The sequence below is a fragment of the Vipera ursinii genome, assembly GCF_947247035.1.
Source record: "Vipera ursinii genome assembly, chromosome: 3".
Classification (NCBI taxonomy): domain Eukaryota; kingdom Metazoa; phylum Chordata; class Lepidosauria; order Squamata; family Viperidae; genus Vipera; species Vipera ursinii.
The window spans coordinates 84,852,814-84,872,840 of NC_139516.1; the positions used below are offsets into that span (position 1 = coordinate 84,852,814).

Genomic DNA, 20,027 nt, shown 5'->3' on the forward strand with positions numbered 1-20,027 from the left:
CGCTATTATTGTGTTGTGGGTTCTCGACCGCATGGCAATACGACGGACAAAGGGTTCAGCATAGCAGCTCTTTATTAGTGTAAGTACTGAACAGCACAATAGGGGTCACCTGTGCCCCTTATATACCTGACCAGGTACACTCACGGCCAATCCCTTTATCTGGTTTTCCTGCCGAGCGCTAGCCAGCCAATCCTGTTACAGTACAGCGCCACCTGGTGGTGTCAGTGAGCCTCTGCTTGTGTTCATTCATCCCTATACATAACAGCTTAACAGCTGTAGTGATTAAGGCATTAGGCTAGAAACCAGAAAATCTGACTTCGAGTCCTGCCTAAGGTATGAAAGCTGACTGGGTGATTTTAGGCCAGTCACACCCTCTCAGCTCGATTGACCTCACAGGGTTTTTTTTTTATGAGGAAAATGGGCAGAATGGGTATTAGATATGTTGTCTGTTGGCAAAAGGTTTTTGGGGTTGCTGTTTTATATCAATTTACTTTGCAGTATGCAAGTTATCACTGTGGTCATCTTATATTTTAAATTAGTATTAGATCACTTCATTCACACGTGCTGAAATGGTCACTGAAATTTTACTGGCTGAATCATTTCCTCCAGATAGTAACAGCAACAAACACGTAGTGAGATGTCTCTGCCACTAGGTTTTTAAAACTATGTTTATTTCTTTCAGTTAGGTGGGTGAAAAATGATCCCCGATCATTCCTATATGAAACATGATTATTTCTAATTGTATAATATCTAATGTGATCCATCTTACAATTTACTAATAATGCTTGCTTTGTACATTGTTGATATTTACCATTTCTATCCTCTGAGAATATTGAAATGATCAATGCGAGTGTAAGTAACTAGCTTTAGGCTACTTTTCAAATCTGTTCCCTACTATGAAAGTATTGCTGCCAGCATCGTTCCCTTGAGAAAGAGATAAAAACTATCTCTACTCAATCCATCTTAGCATATTAATGGTTATAGTAATAAGAATGGTGTAATAAATGGCTTACATTAAAAGAATCGGTACGAAAAACACAATTTCACTGGAAAGAAAAGAATAAACCGAACAAAATAAGACAAGAAGATGCTTCTGTAGGCTTGCTTCGTTATGAATATTAGTATTGCAAGCTGTCTTTCTCCCTTCTTAAAACTCTAGCCAAATCTTCCTCAGTGACTATAATTCATTCTGCAATTTTCAACCAAGGCCACTAAACCTATATACCTCTGCAGCTCTGCTGTCTGAGTAATGAAAGCTAGGATCGCCACAGCCTAAAAGGGGACAGGTTTGCTTCATTGCTGGAACTGCAATGCCTACTTTCCAAGGCACTTCCTTGACTTGTTCCAACTTCTTAACCAAAGCGTCTGTATTTTCCCTTTAAATAGTAATTTCAGCTCTTTTTCTCTTAGATCACTAAATTGTTTCTGTCTTCTTTTGTTATATCAAATCAGGTATCTTTATTATGGCCTTTGACTAGCCTTTACAGTAAGAAAAGAGAAATAGTTTGGTGCAGCAATTCATTCTCAGGGAAAAGAAGAAAAAGAAAACAGTGATACAATAAAGCAACATATCTAATTAAAAGTTTTATACAATTGTATGACTTAATAAAGTCACTTGGCCAGTGACTTAAGTATAGAGTTAGCATCCCTTAAAAAAATAAGAAACATCATGTTTGTCAGTATGACCCTCAAATGCAGAGATGATTGGGGAGACTGAAGCACATCTTGAGGCATCATAAAAAGGGCACCATATGAGGACATGGGCAAGAGTCAGTAGTGGGATTCAGCCAGTTGGCACCACTTTGGCAGAACCGGTAGCTAATTTTTGGTTGCCCAGGCCCAGAATGGACATTCCAGAAGCGGCATCCACACAGAGAACCGGTTGTTCGCATATTTGAATCCCACCACTGGCAAGAATTCCTACCTTCCTGTAAAGTCCATGTAAATAAGGAATTCCATGGATCTTCTTGAAATCTTCTTAAAGGGCATCAAAATGGGTCCTAGAAAAGACCATCTATACTTGTTTAGGATTAGAGCAGACATGTCAAACACAAGGCCCAGGGGCCGGATGCGGCCCGCAAAGTAGTTTCATGCGGCCCGTAAAGCCATCCTGGAAACAGTGAGGGAACGGCCCCCACTGCCTTGGCCCTGGCCCAGAGACCCTCCTTCTGCCAGAGACCCTCAGATCTGTCCCACTCCTGCCCAGGCCCCCATAGGCACCCTTGATGCGAACGATGTAGAGCTGCACACGCCCACCCAGTAGGCCATACGCAATCTAGCCATGCCCACCCAGTAGGCCACGCCCACCCAGGCCATACCCACCCGGCCCCCTGAGGGCAACTGCAATGCTGATGCGGCCCTCAATGAAATTGAGTTTGACACCCCTGGATTAGAGGGAATAGCCCAGAGTGGAGGGCTTGTGACTACCTGACATTTGGCAACTGAATTCAGGAGCGTTGGTGATATTATTTGGCAATCAGTGTCACCAATTCTTTCTTTTGTTATTGATTTGGCCTTCTCATGCGTTGATTGGCCTAAATGTTCCACAGAGAGGCCAAGATTGCAGATACAGTGCCAATGAGACTGGTAGCTGTCTGAGAACAGCAGAGGCCTGAGGCCTGCAGGGTCAAACATGATTCTGAATCCTGAGATTAGAACCCTGCTCCAAGCTTAATTCTGGCACGTCAGCTTCAATTCTGCAGACTGCATTAGGGGTGCATTTTGTGATACTAAACAAAGTCCTAAGAAAATATGAATGATTTCATAAGCTCTTAGGTTTGTATATGGGTGATTCTATCTCATACAGTAGTTGAGCAACTGTTTTATCCATAAACAGCTGACTGCCGCTGGAAGGTAATTTGCTCTGTTACCTATAAAATTTAGTTATTGCTTGTGTGTGTTCTTTTGGGCAGTAGAAATGGTATAATTTACCTGAGTTGTTAATATCTTAGAGGCCTGCAATATTGTGCCCAGGTATTTAAAGCGTTTGACTTGGGAATCAATTGTGCCTTCGTCTTTTGTTGGGAAAATGAAATAAAGCATTAGATTTATCACAGTTGATTCCTAATTGTCCCTCATTACAGTAGGATATCACTTTCAGCATGCCTACAGAAGATAAGGAGAGAAGAACTACATCATCAGCACAGAGTAGAATAGGGAGATGTCGATCAGGTAATTTAGGCACATAGAAATCAACTCTCTGATGGTAATGGTCTATAGCAGTGGTCCTCAACCCCTGTCCGTGGATCAGTACCGGGCTCCAGCATGCCAGCAACTGGTCCACACAAACAAGAAAAGCCCCATCCATGGGATGCAGGCAGCACACAAAACCACACACCCTCCAGTCCACGGAAAAACCTTTCTCCACAGAACTGGTCCCTCGTGCCCAAAAGATGGGGATCTCTGATCTATAGTGCTTCATCCCAGTTGAAAATCTGGATGCTCAGGGTCAATTATTCCCTCATCTATTACCCAGGTTTAGAGTTTAGTGAACAAGGTTGCTGGCATAGAGTTTGTTAATGATGTTCAATAGACTAATTGGCCTATAATTAGCTACATCATTCCTATCATCCCTTTTATATAAAGGAACAATTATAGCTTCTCCCTAGTTCTCTGGAATCTTACTGTGTGGTTAATGTATGAGAAGGAAACCAAAGCAATGGCCCACCAATTTGGATTAGATTTAATTAGCTGGGGTGTGTTTGTGTGTGTGGTCACTCCTGGGGACTTTTGCCACAGTTAAGCTGATTAATGAGATTTTTAATTTCCTTGCACATGACTGGGGGCCACTATGGTAGTATAAATAAAGGTACATCCATCACATAGGTGTTAGCATATAGATCACAATAAAGGGTTTGGAAATGTATGCCTAGGTACTTGAAGGGATACTACAATGCAATGTGTAATGATGGTAACAAATGGGAGCAATTCATTATAGTATGTAAGGAATGATTTATGGACTTTGTAGCTCTGATTAGCTGTGACCATATTTTCTTCTGATCTTGGGTTGTTGTTTTTTTCTTCTTTCCGATCAGATCTTTCCGATCTTTTCCTGCTCCTATAAAATTTGGAATTAATCTGGTAACTTGGCATTCAGGAAGGCAGCAGAGGATTCTAACAATGCAGCTTTGGAAGCTGTGCAAGATTTGTTAAACATAGAATCTGATCTTTTGTCTCCTGATCAGGTCATTGTTGGCCTTTGTTACAAAGGTTTAGAGCTTAGCTATGAGATTGTGGCATACATCAAGTATTCTTGCTACTTTAGGGGATGGTTAGGTCTGAGCATGCCCTAAAATTATGGAGATTAAAAGTACGCACTTTCCACTGAGTGAAACATTAGGCTACCCTATCTTTCAAGGGAGTCATTCTATCTAACCCTGTAAGAGCTGCTGCCCATTGAGCATTTTAAATGGGCCTTAACTAAGTTCCTTGTTAAGCCTTGTCTAAATTTGCAAGTGAACATTAGGAAAAGTAGTCATTTTCAGACCTAGGAACTATGCAAGGGGCCAGATCTCTAGAAATTATTACATAACCTATAGAGGATAACTTGTAAAGTGGCCAAAAAGTATATTCTCTGGAAATTGTTTTTGACAAAGCCATTTAACATTTGCATGTTAAGCCTATTTATGAAAGGTAGCAAACTAAAGCTAGCTAGGTTATATTTTGTATCTCTGAAGGATCTGGGCACAAACATTGGTTCAGTCACTTATTCAGGGAGACAGGCATTAAAATGTTCATAGAGAGCTTCCTTTTTATAATCAACTCTTGTCTTGAAATATGCACCAGGGAACTTCCTTAGGCAAAGAATGAGGAAAGAATCGACTTGGATAGAGATTTGGGTGACCTGGGAATGGAGTTGTTGAGGAGGAAGATGGAAATTAATACACAGTAAGGAAAATTGGTCAAAAATTAACAAGGCTGATACAGCATTCTCAAACTCAGATAGTAGCATAACAGACAAGCAGTACTACACTCCCTCTCACAACTTCTTCAGTGTAGAATATATTCCAGAATATATTCCAGAAATCTCCCATCTTCCCAGATGGCATGGCCTTACAAGAATAATAATTTTTTAGGCATTTCACATTGCCTTTAATGATCTTTAAATTTATTTTTTTTTGTAAGGGGATTTCCAATTATGCCTACACGTGTCCTTCACAATAGCATTGTACGGCCACTGCAAAATTCTGGGAGGAGAGCCAAGCCTGCGAGAGAGGATGGCATAAGCCTCAGAGTTCATAATCTCAGCCGGCAACCACCTACATGGTATAGTGTTCCCCCAATTCCAAGGTTAGGACCAGATAAGCACAGGAGGCATAACACTCTGGATTTAGTTAAAGAGAAGTTACAGGCATCGGTCAACCTTACAACAGATGAAGAACTACTGGCTCAGTTGTTTGGCACTCTGTCTACAGAAGAACAAAGAATTGCAGTCTATGCAAACTTGAAGCATTTGAATCTACTGCTGCAACTGAGTCCGTCAACACTTTATTGTCCTCTAGTTGCCCTCCTGTTGAAATGCTAAGAAGTTCATTCTCTGGATGTTTAGTATGCTTCCCCCAAATAACATAAAAAAGGTGATCCAGTCCCAAATAATTCAGATAAATGAAGGAAACACCGGATATTCAATGTACACAATCCTTCTATAACCCTCCAGATGATCACCCTACAGCAGGGGTGTCAAACTGCCGGCCCGTGGGTCGGATGTGTCATCCGGAAGCCACGCCCACCCCATTGCCAGCAATGGCAAAATTGTCCCGATACGTTGCACAATGTCACGTGATGTCGCAAGTTTGACATGTCTGCCCTACAGGGAACAATCTACAAAGAACAGACTAGTCACACTGCATTCCCATTCCCATTGGTTTCCCCTGTATGGATCCTGGTTGTATTCATTCAATGGTTACTCCATTTGGCACTAACACTACTAACTGTTCCTCCTTGCAAATGAACTCACTCTCCACAGAAGCCATGAATATGATCAGCCTTCTGACTCTGACCCCTAACCTGGCCTTATTTGCTTTACCCATGATACTTCTCCTGTGGAACTGTCCAGACACCATTCACCCTAACTGACTTTCTGTCTACTCTCCTGTCACTAATTTGTTCAACCCAAGTTTTGCTCCTTGTGAACAATTATCCAGAGACAGCACCCCAAGCAAACCAGCAAATTAACAACTACATTTGTTAATTGGGAGTGGGAGGCACGGTTTTACAGTGGTTCTCCTCCTATCTCCAGGGATGTTCGCAGTCGGTGTTGGCAGGAGGGCAGAGGTCGACCGCGAGGTCTCTCGTTTGTGGAGTTCCTCAGGGGTCGGTCCTCTCGCCTCTCCTGTTCAACATCTATATGAAACCGCTGGGTGAGATCATTCGTGGTTTTGGAGTTTTATCAAGGATAAGGAAAGGAAAAGCTGGGTATCATCAGTACGCTGATGATACCCAGCTTTTCCTTTCGACCCCAAACCACCCCAGTGATGCCCTCAACGTGATGTCCCATTGCCTGGAGGCGGTTCGGGTCTGGATGGGGAGGAACAGACTTCAACTCAACCCCGACAAGACTGAGTGGCTTTGCATACCTTCATCCCGGGTCTATTCGGATATTCCACCTCTTTCTATGGGGGGTGAACTATTACCCCCCGTAGATAGGGCTCGCAACTTGGGAGTCCTCCTAGATTCACGGCTTACCTTAGAAGATCACATAGGGGCTGTGACTAGGGGGGCTTTCGCCCAGGTTCACCCGGTGCGCCAGTTGCGGCCCTATCTAAGCCGGGATGATCTATGCACAGTCACTCACGCGCTCATGACCTCTCGACTAGACTACTGCAACGCTCTCTACATGGGGCTGCCCTTGAGGACCACCCGGAGGCTCCAACTGGTACAGAATGCAGCCGCGAGAGTTGTGTTGGGAGTCTCCCGATACTCCCATGTCACACCTCTGCTCTGTGAGCTGCATTGGTTGCCAGTTGTCTTCCGGGTGAGATTAAAGGTACTAGTAATGGTGTTTAAGGCCCTACATGGCATGGGTCCGGAGTACCTTAGGGAACACCTGCTGCCGGCATCAACTTCCCTCCGCCCTGTGCGTTCCCACAGAGAGGGCCTCCTCAGGGTGCCACCGGTCAGAGAATGTCGATTGGTGGCCCCCAGGGGGAGATCCTTCTCTGTGGGCGCCCCGGAGCTGTGGAATCAGCTACCGGTTGAGCTCCGGACGGCGCCCGATCTTCGCTCCTTTCGCCGCGAGCTAAAAACATACTTTTTTGAACAAGCTGGCCTGGCCTGATGGGGGACTGGGGGGGGGTTGTTATTATTATTTTATTGGGGTTTTAAGATGTATTAATTGTTTTTAGTATATGGGCATGTATTTAATTATTTTTTAACTTTTGTAATCCTGTATTTTTATTCTTGCCCTGTTCACCGCCCTGAGTCCTTCGGGAGAAGGGCGGTATAGAAATATTATTAAATTAAATTAAATTAAATTACATTCTGCTAATCTTTTCTTAGACCATAGATGGATGAGCCCTGAAGCAATCGTACCCCAATTTGCTTGTGTTTTTGTCCCAATTCACTATGCTGTTTGTTTAGGTTAGGAGACATTGATGTTGAGGGCATTTTCAACCCCACAACTACTTCTCTCTGGTAGCTCCTGCACAACCTAGCTTCACAGGAGACAGGCATAATGCTGGAAGTGGGTGGTGGTGGTGGTCTGTGTTCTGTCTTTTAAATCTCTTGGCCCCAAACTCCTCAGCTGCTGCTTTTCTTTATATTTTCTCCTCTTTCTTCATCAGCTTTCAGCAGGTTGGAGGGATAACATTAGTTTTACCAGGTCCATTTCATTGGGCATACTCAAGGGTCAAGTGCCCTTTCAGACTTTGTTTTCTTGGACATCTTCCTGTGGGATGAAATATAGTCAGGTTTTCATTCCTTCTGAATTTACACTTAGAGCGGTGTACAAAACAGCTCAGCTAGCACATTCTGCCCACAGCATCATTTCTCCCTTTTGATTGACGCTTGAATTACACTCTTGTCAATTGCCTCACAAAAAAATCAGAGAAAATATCCTTACAATCATTAACCATATAAACGCCATTGAGACCGAAATCTTTATATAGTCCTCCCAACTTGCTTTATCTCGATTGTTTCAGATCCTATGTGTCTTCCACCAGAAACAATCTTTTTTTTAACTAAAGAAAAGTTACTTTTCTTCTCTTGACTGCTGATTAAGACTTCTAGCTAAAATAAAATGGCATCTGACACTGTCCTGAATGTTGTATAAGAGGCTTTGAGAGACCACAAAGACATTGTTTTGACACTATTGGGATTAATGTGTCATTTTTTTTGAGTTCCGTTCAAATGGGTTATATAAATCCTTCTCAAGTATCATTTATTACACTAAGCAAAAAAAAACAAACAGAGGTTTTAACATATTTCCTGATGTGTATGTACAGAATATATATTTTTAAAAAAATATATTTTTGTGTGTGACATCTTGTAGCAGAAAGGAACTTAAAAAAAGTAAATCATCCCAATATATACAAAAGTGCTTATGTGGGAAAATGTGTAAATTGTTTCCCTTTTTGTCAGACATTTAAACAAATCAATTCAGCAGCAAACATGTTTATCCAAATGGGCTACTCATTTAAAGGTTTATGGTTCAAATCCTGCCTCTGCTATAAAATTACCAGAGAGAAAGAACGGGTTGCCAAAACATAAATCTTTTGAGAATTCATATGCCCTTTCAGAAAAAAAGCATATTTCCTTTTCTTTCTTTTTTTTCATTTACTGTCTTAGGTCTACCAGAACCAAAGAAAGAATCTGTATTTCAGGGATTGGGAATGGAAGAAGGATTTTATACATCAAAAGATTTCCTACCACTGGTGTCTATGGCAAGTAAACCAGGTATATATGCAATGTTTTGTTTTGTTATGTTGTATATGTACAATATTTATGTTATATTTTATATGATTTATGTGATACATTATGATTATATGATTCATTCTAATCCCCAAACAATGAAAAGAATGAGTATTGGAGAGAAACACAAAATAACCAAGGTGAGGACTCCAATTTCATTGTAGTTCAATAGCATACAGTTCAACATTTCTCCATCATTGCTAAATGTATTGGGTTTTTAACTTCCATTATTCCCAGTTAATGCATGTGCAAAAAAAAACAGAACCAGTTTCAATTCAATTTGATAAAAACAAATTTGTCATTACGATTTATTTCAGAGGAGAAAATAATTTTGACGAACTTTTCATCATACCACTTTGCAATGCCTTAGTAAGGCCACACTTGGAATATTGCATCCAGTTTTGGCCGCTACAATATAAAACAAAATGTTGAGACTCCGGAAAGAGTATAGAGAAGAGCAACAAAGATGATTGGGGGACTGGAGGCTAAAACTTATAAGGAACAGTTGCAAGAATTGGGTATGTCTAGTTTAATAAAGAAAAGGACGAGGGGAGACATGATATCAGTGTTCAAATATCTCAGGGGCTGCCAAAAGGAAGAGGGAGTCAAGCTATTCTCCAAAGTGCCTGAGGGCAGGACAAGATGTAATGGATGGAAAATAATCAAGGATAGAACCAACCTAGAAATAAGGAGAAATTCCATGACAGAATAATTAATTAATGGAATGGCTTGACTTCAGAAGTTTTGTGTGCTCTATAACTGGAGATTTTTAAGAAGAGATTGGACAATCATTTGTCTGAAGTGGTATAGGGTTTCTTACTTGAGCATTGGGTTGTACTAGAAGACCACCAAGGTCCCTTCCAACTCTGTTATTCTGTTATTTCATAGACACATTCTGGTTTATTTCACTTACTCAGCTAAGTGGTGAGAAGGAATGACTTGTCTTTCATTCTGTAGTGCTTTTTCCAACAGGCTGCAGCATCTCTGGTTTTTTATGTAACAATAACAGTACGGCAGAGTTGGAAGGGAATACTTCTCTGCCCGAAGTATTGAAAGTCACATTTTTTTCTTCTTGTTTTTCTTCTTCCTTCCTCAGAATCTCATATTAGTCAAACAAGTTGTGACTTACAACAATTTTTAGTGACTCTTCTTAAAATTCCTATTTTCCTTCTGTACTTATTCACTTAGTGAGCTTATTGTCTGGGACAAGGTTACCTTATATTTCTCTTACAATCTCTGTTTACTCAGCAAGAAGAAATCATCCCATCACCCACAATGGCCAATTAGCTCCCAACACATCTCTTGCAATCAGTATATACCACGTTCCCCTGAAAATAAGACTTAACCCCAAATAAGCCCTAGTTAAGGCCCCATCCACCCACCCACCTCTTCCCTTTCATTCCCCTTCCAAACCAGACTCCTGGCGCTTTCAGTCTCCTGGTCTCTTCACAGCTGTGTCCACACAGCCACAAAAGCGGCAGGTGGAGCCCCGGAGGGTCAGGGAGGGTGCTGAATTGAGCGGGGATCCTGCCTGCAGAGCCCATGCCAGCTGCCCCTTCCCTGCCAGACTGGGAATGCCAATGTACTTCATTAGATGCCAGCCTTCCCTCTGGCGGGCCTGGGTAGCTGCTAGAGAGAGACGGGCCCATTTCACCACCTGGTGCCCTGGGGCCTTGTCACCTGCTTTCCAGCTCCATCGTATTTCTCCGCTGCCGTGGAGCTGGAGAAGTTGCCCCACCACCGCCCAGATGCCCTCGCTTCCCCAAGCATTTCTTTGCTAACCTGCTTTTCAGTTACGCCATGTTTTTCTGTCATGTTTCTCTGCCACTATGGGCAGGGAAACAAAAGAATTTTGTGGGACTAAAAAAAAGTTCATTCAGACTTTCCAATTTCTCGAGAAAGATCCTCAACCCACTGGGCATATATGTAGTCCAGTTCATTGCACCAATCCAACAATGCTGAGTGACTTACATGTATCGTATATATTGTTTTAATTGACTGTAGGTCTCATAGCATGAAAAGTTTCAGAAATATTTTACTTCTTCAAAAATAATAATTATAATTTTATGCATCTCCTAGATAAAATTAGGACATATTTGCCATATAGAAATCCAATATTCATATAAATAAATGTGGCCATAAAATAAGAGTATCTAGTGCAGGGGTCTCTAACCCTCAGGCCCTGTTAGGAACTGGAATGCACAAGTGGCAGACAAGTGAGCAAAGCTTCATCTGCACATGCATGGGATCTAGGTTGTGCACAACACCCCCCTCCCCCCCCCCGTATGTGGAAGAATTGTCTTCCATGACACCAGTCCCTGGTGCCAGAAAGATTGGGGGGCAATGATCTATGGGATGGTTTCTGTATGTTTGTCTGAGTAAATTTTACTTTGTTTTTACTTTACATAGAGTCAGCTTAATGATTTTTGTCCTCAAAATGGCATTTGAAGTTCTAAACCTATGCTTAGACTGATAGCACAAAAGTGAAGAATTATAGGTTATTGATATGGTAAAAACATATTCTTATGTAGAAAAATATCAGAGGTAGCTTCAGGTTATATAGGCTTACATTATTTATGTTACCATTTTAAAAATTACAGTAATTTATTTAATTGTTTAAAAAGTAAAACATTAGAATGATTTTAAAGTTTTTTCCCCAGTTTTTCTTAATTTTATGGTATACAGTAGTAAATATAAGCTTACCTGTACGATATAACCTTTTTTTTCTCTACATAATGCTTTTTTAAAATAAAATAATTGAGAAATTAATCTGGAACAGTCAGAATTATACCAAAAACCGTAATAATGTTATATTTCTGTTGAGTTGTAAACATCAAGATCATAGAACAACATTGTTCACTTTCAGGCTATGACCTTGCAGATTTATACTAAGGTTTATCTCCATTATGTCTCTGGTTGACTTCCATTCTTACACCAGCTCTTGCCAACCTAGCAATTCAAAAGCACACAAATGCAAGTAGATAAATAGGTACCACTTAAAGTGGGAAGGTAACAGTGCTCTGTGTGCCTCCAGCATATAAGTCATGGCAGCCCACGGAAATATCTTCAGACAATACTGTCTTTCTTGGCCCCAAAACGGAGATGAGTACCACTCGTTAGAGTCAGTCACAACAGGACAAGGGAAAGTTTTATCTTTTTCTTTTAATCTGCATATGGAATCAAATTTTTAAGGATATAAGCATTTATATCCCATTGGTCTTCTGTTCAGAACACTTTATCAACATAATAAAGTGGTTTAGGGAAATGTTTCGTAAGAAAGAACTATATGGTAAGTTCCGCAGATGTGTGTTAAAAGTATCTACTGATTAGAAGAAAAAAATATATGTTAATGAGTTTTCTGTTTCCACAGTGACCAACCAGATGTCTTTCAGAAAGCCACAGACAGAATAACTTTGCATTCCCTCAACAATTGTTATAAGTGATTTCATCTTGTGTATATAACAATGTGGTATTTCCCTTGAACTGACTAATCTGGACACACTAATCTGTGTTCCAGCACAATCTGGCCCTAAAATGGGGAATAGATGTGCAGTTTTCCTTAGGCCTGCAAAATGATTTTTAGACTAAGGTGATATTATGAATAGTGGACACTAATGGGTTTTCTTCCTTGAATTTCTCTATTTCCCTTTTATATGTGGTCTAAATTGGTGCTGAAACATTTTAGATAAAATTTGAAGGAGAAACTGGTGTTGTCAAAGATAGACTCCAGTTATGGACAGAACATCTTGTAGCATGGATTTTTTTCCCCTTTTTCATTTCTCAAATAATTGTGATGCTGACAAGAGAGGAGTCAGAGGCTTAATTTTTTGAACACAACAATCTTGAGTCGGTTGCATTCAATCTGACAAGGCTGTACAATTTCTTCTTTTCCCCCCAAGTGCATTATACTTTATTTCCTGCCAAGACAGGAAGGCAGTGCTACTAAAGGTACTGACTATGAAATTACATGTATGAGCATATCTTAAAAGTGGGAATAAAACTCTCAATGAAGCAGAATAATTTGATAGTTACTCTCCATGCTTGGAAACGGCAAGATGCAATTTTACACTGCTTCGAGTACAAGTGTCGTTTGAGCTGTCATGCAGAAATAGTTTTTTCTCCTTGAAAATGGGGTTTTCCTTTCATCATTCAGGAATATGCGGCTGTCGCTCTTCATTGCCATCAATACAGGGAACCGTGATTGTTCTTGGAGCAGGTGATACTGCCTTTGATTGTGCAACATCAGCTTTGCGCTGCGGAGCTCAACGTGTTTTTGTGGTCTTCAGGAAAGGATTTACTAATATACGGGCTGTCCCGGAAGAGGTAAATTTCACAACATTGCAGGGAGGGGACATATTAATAAAAATACTTGAAAGTACAACATGCTGATTTATTATTATTTTGCTTAGGCCCAAACTACATATTGCACACAGTCTGTGCAACAACTTTAGAAATAGAAAGAAACCAAGCAAAAAGGCTAAATAACAATTTTTGCAAAGAAAAACATGGCAGAATGAGGGCTGGCCTACAAGCAAAGCACCATCAGTGCTTATTCCCTGTCCTAATTGTTCTTTCAGGCCACTGTGTAGAAATAAAAAGAAGTAATATTGTTGAAAGGAGTGGGAACAATCCAGTCCTAAATCTCTGGAACATAACTCATTTCATCTTTTCTATACATAGCTCTAGTAAACCCAGTTCAGAAAGTGTTGGTCCTGTTGATTCTTTCACAGTCATGAATGCAATAAATTATACATTTGTCATTGTATATAAAAACTTCATATCAAAATCATATCTTGAATACATAGAATAAACTGTCTGCACACATAAACACGGAGCTTAATATTGAAATTGACTAGTCCTTCACCATAATTTTCTTATCTTGTAATGATGGACTATCCTTGTAAGGTTGTTCGGACTGTTTGGTCACTGTGACTTTTCACAGATTTTGATCTGATCAATACTACAATAATTTAACGTGTGGACGTAGCATATTTGTAACTCAGCTTCCTTGTTGTTTTTTTTTCTTTCCAAAACTTCTTAGCTTTAGAAACTTACTAAAGTGCATAAGAATGTACTTTAGGGGGTGAAATTATGAATGAGGAAGGTGATACTGATCAAACCTGAATCATCCATCATGATAACGACAGTACATTCTAAAGTTAATTCACCTTGCTACCTATCAGAATTGAAGTGCTTTTAAATGGAGAGGAATTACACTGCAACAGATATGATGAAAGTGCCCAGTTTCATGAACACATCCAAGTTTAGCAAGCCTGTAAGTTAAGGTTCATCAATCAAATAAATCTGTGGCTTTAGACAATCCAGATAGTCCTCAACATATAACCACAATTGAGCCCAAAATTTCTGTTGTTAAGTCAGATAGTTATGAAGTGAATTTTGCCTAATTTTAGGACCCTTTTAGCCACAGTTGTTAAGTGAATCACTGCAGTTGTTAAGTTAGTAACATGCTTGTTAAGTGGATCTGGCTTCCCCATTGACTTTGTTTGTCAGAAGGTCACATGATCCTGGGACACTGTAATGGTGATAAATACATGCCAGCTGCCAAACATCCAAATTTTGATCACATGATCATGGGAATACTGCCACAGCCATGAGTGTGAAAAATGGTCATACGTCACTTTTTCAGTGCTGTTGTAACTTCAAACAGTCAGTAAATGAACTGTTGTAAGTCAACGACTACCTTTATATATATTTTTGATTTTTATCTACTTATCAAATTATATCCTGCCTTCCCTCCAGCAGTTCAAGGTAGTGTATGTCACATTGTCTTCTCTGATTTCACCTACTCCACGTAATTTTGGAAGATAGATAGGACTGAAGAAGTCACTGACGTATTACACAATAATATGTACTGAAGATCAACCAGAAATTGTAGATCTGTGTGTGAAATCATAGATATTTAGAAATTAAAATAGTGAATTTAGGAGTAAAATGCAAATATTTCAAACTATAATTTAATTTGGAATTAAATTTGCAGTTCCTGTAAACATCTATATATACTGAGCTGCTGATTGGGAGTTTATAATCATTTGCCTTATCATGAAAGCATTTTAGCTTCAGTTTTAATTATTGCAATATGATCGAATGTCTTTGCTATAATTTATATGGTACATACCATGAAGTACTGCATAATTTACATTAATGAGACACTGAATATGCCCCAGCTAGAAAATATATGGGGAAATAGCCCACTCCCTTCAGTAATAGATGCACAAGGGAGAGAGAGGCAACTTAAAGAAAGAAATAAGATTTCAAGATACACAGTTCATATTTTGAAGTGTGTGTCATAGTATTAAAATTTAGGGAAAGATGATTTGGAACAAGTATAATAAATACATTAATTAATTCAGTACCACTCTAATTACATCCCACTAGTCTTTGTCTGAATAACTTTCCTATCACAGGAGAATAAATATTGTTTGGAAACGACAAACTTTTCACCTAAAATATTAACTAACTTTAATTCTCTCTCCCTCCCTCCCTCCCACCCTCCCTCCCTCCCTATCTATCTATCTATCTATCTATCTATCTATCTATCTATCTATCTATCTATCTACAACAGTCCTCTACAAACAGTTCAGTCAGCAAAATCAAATAATTTCAAATATGGAATATGACTGAACACAACTTTTTTTGCATGTCATGGACAAAGCCATTAGAGTGTGACACCTTTAACTATGAGTATCCTAATTGCTATTGTGATTATATATCACCCTTTCTATTAGCACAGTTATAATTTCTACATCATAAGTGAAAAGAAACACAATGAAGCGCAATATTTTTTTCCATGAATAGATTTTAAGTTCCATATCTAATTTGTCATCATCTTTTTTTTGTTGCTTGCCCATTTTTTTCCCCTGAAAACTTTTCTATGCTGTGTTAACACTGAAATAATTAGCAACTTGTATGTTTGCAACAAAATGCTTTCCTGATTGCCAGGCCTTTCACAGCATGCCAGATGAGAAAACATTATGGAAGAAAAATAATTGGTTGCTTAGAGAGATGGAGGAAAGTGGGGGACTGACTTTGTTTCTTTATCTTATCTGTGTAGCTTGGCAGGGATCACCATCCTTCCTATTCCCTTTTCTTCTTCATTAATATGGAGAGCAGAGAGCTGGCCAGGCAATTGCTGGAAGTAACTGGTAGGAAAATGCTAACAGCCTTTAGTTCATCCCTGTTCAATGTTTATAATCCCAGCTGACCAAAATAACATTACTGCCTTAAGCAGAGATGAAGTTTGTCTTCCCTCCCTACATCACATGATGGAACCCTGTGCTCCCCAAATTATCCAGAATTTGGTAAAAGTGATTTTTCTTTGGATAATGACATACAAACCATTATCCAATCACAACAGGGACATTTAAATTGACTCAAAGTGTTCGACCTATGTTGAGTAAAAAGACTTTCTGATAAGTGCTTTGGGTAAGGAAAGAAAAAGTACTGGTTTAATCTGTCTTTTTTATTTATTAGTTAAATTTATACAGCCCACCCATCTCATTACCATGAGTTTGGGCAGCTTACAAATAAAAAAAAACAGAAAAATAGAATCACAAAAACCATACAACCATACAAAACCATACAACTATTAAAAGTCATAAACCCATAATGTGTGGGACAGTACCATTCATTTTCCTGATAGGCTTTTCACAAACCTAACTATATCCCTAGGCCAAAGGAGAAAGCCATATTTTGAGGCTCTTCTGGAAGATCTGGGATAATCCCATGTCAAGGGAAATAAGGAGGGTTTTTTTTCCTTTAATTTTACTCTAGTTTCCGCTCCTAATAGGTCTGGTGGTCTGCCATTCATGTATTAACCAAGGTTCTTTCTTTGCCTAGTATTGGTGAGATCAGTCAAAGTTGGCTACATAGTGCCATCATATATGAATTACTATTTTATTATTTCAGGTGTTCTTGCTTTGTTTTGTTTTTTTGCTGCATGTAAAATTGCACTGTGGATATAAAAGGCTGTGTGCTTGTGGGTCCCCCCCCCTCACTGTAGCAATTTCAAGAAATGCAGCTACTGGAATGTTCATGCTTCCAAGTTTAGGATCTAGTCTTTTGTGATCTCACCTTTCTGAAGCTACTTCAAATTGTGGCTTCATATATCACATATTCTCCTGATTTAACACTAAATTGTACGTTGCTGTTAAGCTGGCAAAAGAAAGATATGCCTCCTTGAAGATTTTCTTTAAGTAGAAAAAAATATCTCATTTTTTCATTCCTTGAGGGAAATGGTAGCTAACTGGTTCTAGAGATGCTATACTGAAAGATTCCGAAATTCAAGACAATGCATAGCTCTGTGCCCTGTATCCAAAGGAATTAAATCAAATTTGCCCTGGTGTTGTCCTTCCTTGCAAAAGTGATTCTATGCAGAGTTTGAATATTAGTTTGTACTTTAATTGGCACCTTTATGCACATGTTTCTTTCTGTCTGCTCTGTTGCTGAGCTAGGTTCTCAAAGAAATCCAACAGAAGTTGGACATTACAAATTAAATTTCACTGCTTTTGTTTGCAGCCACTACTACTTTTATGACATTGCTATTAATAATAGAATCACACAGTTGGAAGGATCTTCAAAGGCCATTTGGTCCACTAGAATACCGGATGTCTGACAAATGGTCATCCAGCCTCTGTTTGAAGAACTGTAATGATACCTATGCATGTACAGTATATTTAGAGTGAGAGGTCTACAAAAAGAAAGTGATGAGCAAAAGCTTTTATTATTTTATTTGTATCCCACCTTTATTATTTTTTACAGATGCCTCAAGGCACCAAACATAATGACCATACCTTCCTCCTCTTATTTTCCCCACAACAAAAACATTGTGAGCTGGGTTGGGCCGAGAAAGAGTGACTGGCCCAAAGCCACTCAGCTGGCTTTCATGGCTAAAGCAGGACTTGAACTCGTGGTCTCCTGCTTTCTAGCCTGGTGATTTAGCCACTAGTCCAAACTGACTGTCTCACTGATTCAGCAAAGGGTTCGGTGAGAGAATATGATACATTATTTAAAGGTTTTCTGAAGAAATAGCCCCATTCTGCCTAAACTGGGAAATGTCCCCTTAAGTTTAATTTAATTTAATTTAATTTAATAATATTTATATACCGCCCTTCTCCCTGAGGACTCAGGGCGGTTCACAGGGCAGAATAAAATACTAAATACAAACATTAAAAAGAGATTAAACGATTGCCCAAGTTAAAACAATTGGAATAAAATTCTAAAAACCCCAAGATAAAATTAAGACACCAAAAATAAAACAACCCCACCAATCCCCATCAGGCTAGGCCGGCTTGTACAAACAGAAACGTCTTGAGATTGCGACGAAAGGAGCGAAGATCGGGCGCCATCCGGAGCTCTACCGGTAGCTGATTCCACAGCTCCGGAGCGCCCACAGAGAAGGATCTCCCCCTGGGGGCCACCAATCGACATTCTCTGATCGGTGGCACCCTGAGGAGGCCCTCTCTGTGGGAACGCACAGGGCGCAGGGAGCTTGATGCCGGCAGCAGATGTTCCCTAAGGTACTCCGGCCCCATGCCATGGAGGGCTTTGAACACCGTTACCAGTACCTTGAATCTCACCCGGAAGACAACTGGCAACCAATGCAGCTCACGGAGCAGAGGTGTAACGTGGGAGTATCGGGAGACTCCCAACACAACTCTCGCGGCTGCATTCTGTACCAGTTGGAGCTTCCGGGTGGTCCTCAAGGGCAGCCCCATGTAGAGAGCGTTGCAGTAGTCCAGACGAGAGGACACGAGTGCATGAGTGACCGTGCACAAATCATCCCGGCTAAGATAGGGCCGCAACTGGTGCACCAGGCGAACCTGGGCGAAGGCCCCCCTAGTCACAGCTCCTATATGGTCTTCCAAGGTGAGCCGTGAATCTAGGAGGACTCCCAAGTTGCGAGCCCTATCTACGGTTTCAGATCAGTTACTTACATATATGTTGAAATACCATGTTGGTCTGAAAATATAGTATCCTATAGTTGAGAAAAACCTGAACATGGATCATGTCAATTTCCCATCCTCAACAATAGCAACAAAAAACCTGGGTTTAATTTCTTTAAATACACTTCTTTAGGGAGAATCAAAGAAATTGTAGCTACTTGAAATAGGAACTGGTAAGATTGTAACTATTTGTCATAGAGCCTAAACTCCCTTTTTTACAACCCTGTAATCCCTTAATTTGGGGTTGAGTCAGGGTAACTGGATGTAGCTGAGGCCTTACCGGCCAGATGCTCTTCCTAATGCCTAATCTTAGAGTTCACAACAGCTTTTTTTTTTTTTTGCCTCCTAAGAGAGAAACATCTGCCGCTACCTAGGATTGAATCTCAACTTTAGCAAAAGTAGTTAGAAGTTAACTTTCAAATACAAAGTGAAAAATGAATGACTAAAATACTTCTGTCCATTTTTTTTTCATTGAAATCATTTGTAGATTTTGAAATTTGGGCACCTCAGCCACTATTTCATACTGAAATTTATGTATGCATACTTGATTGTTGTAGCATTGATTGGATAGGTTTATTTTGATTCACTCTTTTTTAGCAATGAAGAGTAAGGTAAATATTTTTCATAAAATCAAACTAATTTTCGCTTGTGGTTTAAAATACAAAAGTCTTTTAACAGATGTTAACAACTAAAAAAAACCCCACTCCTCCAGAAAACTGGTTGTCACATATTATTTGAGCTAGTTTTCATTTAATCAAAATATAACATTATTAATGTAGTATTGGAATTATAGAAAAAAATTCAAGGAAACATTATAAGACCAACAATTATATATTAAACATTTTTTCCTATAAATTGTACATAATTTTATTTTTGTTTTCCAGATGGAGCTTGCAAAGGAAGAAAAGTGTGAATTTCTACCTTTTCTTTCTCCTCAGAAGGTTGTAATAAAAGGAGGAAAAATTGTTGCTATGGAATTTTTCCGGACTGAGCAAGATGAGGATGGAAATTGGAATGAAGACAAGGAGCAAACTGTCCGTCTGAGAGCAGATATAGTGATTAGTGCCTTCGGTGCAACCTTAAATGATGCTAAAGGTATTTCTTAGTCACAAGGTTTATGAATCAGCCACAGTCAAGCATGTAACATTCCAGAGGGAA

General features: G+C 39.7%; 1 protein-coding gene across 3 annotated transcripts in view; it reads left to right on the forward strand.

Annotated features, from left to right (window-relative positions):
• DPYD (dihydropyrimidine dehydrogenase) overlaps window positions 1-20,027 on the forward strand; it is a 597,578-nt gene that overhangs the window by 288,056 nt on the left and 289,495 nt on the right. For 2 of the 3 annotated variants that reach the window (XM_083361143.1, XM_083361144.1), the window contains exons 9-11: window positions 8,785-8,892; window positions 13,061-13,230; window positions 19,754-19,964. In XM_083361143.1, the coding sequence (XP_083217269.1) occupies window positions 8,785-8,892; window positions 13,061-13,230; window positions 19,754-19,964 (489 nt within the window). Of the gene's footprint in view, window positions 1-8,784; window positions 8,893-13,060; window positions 13,231-19,753; window positions 19,965-20,027 lie in introns of those variants that run through there. The other variant, XR_014492313.1, reaches the window with a different exon arrangement.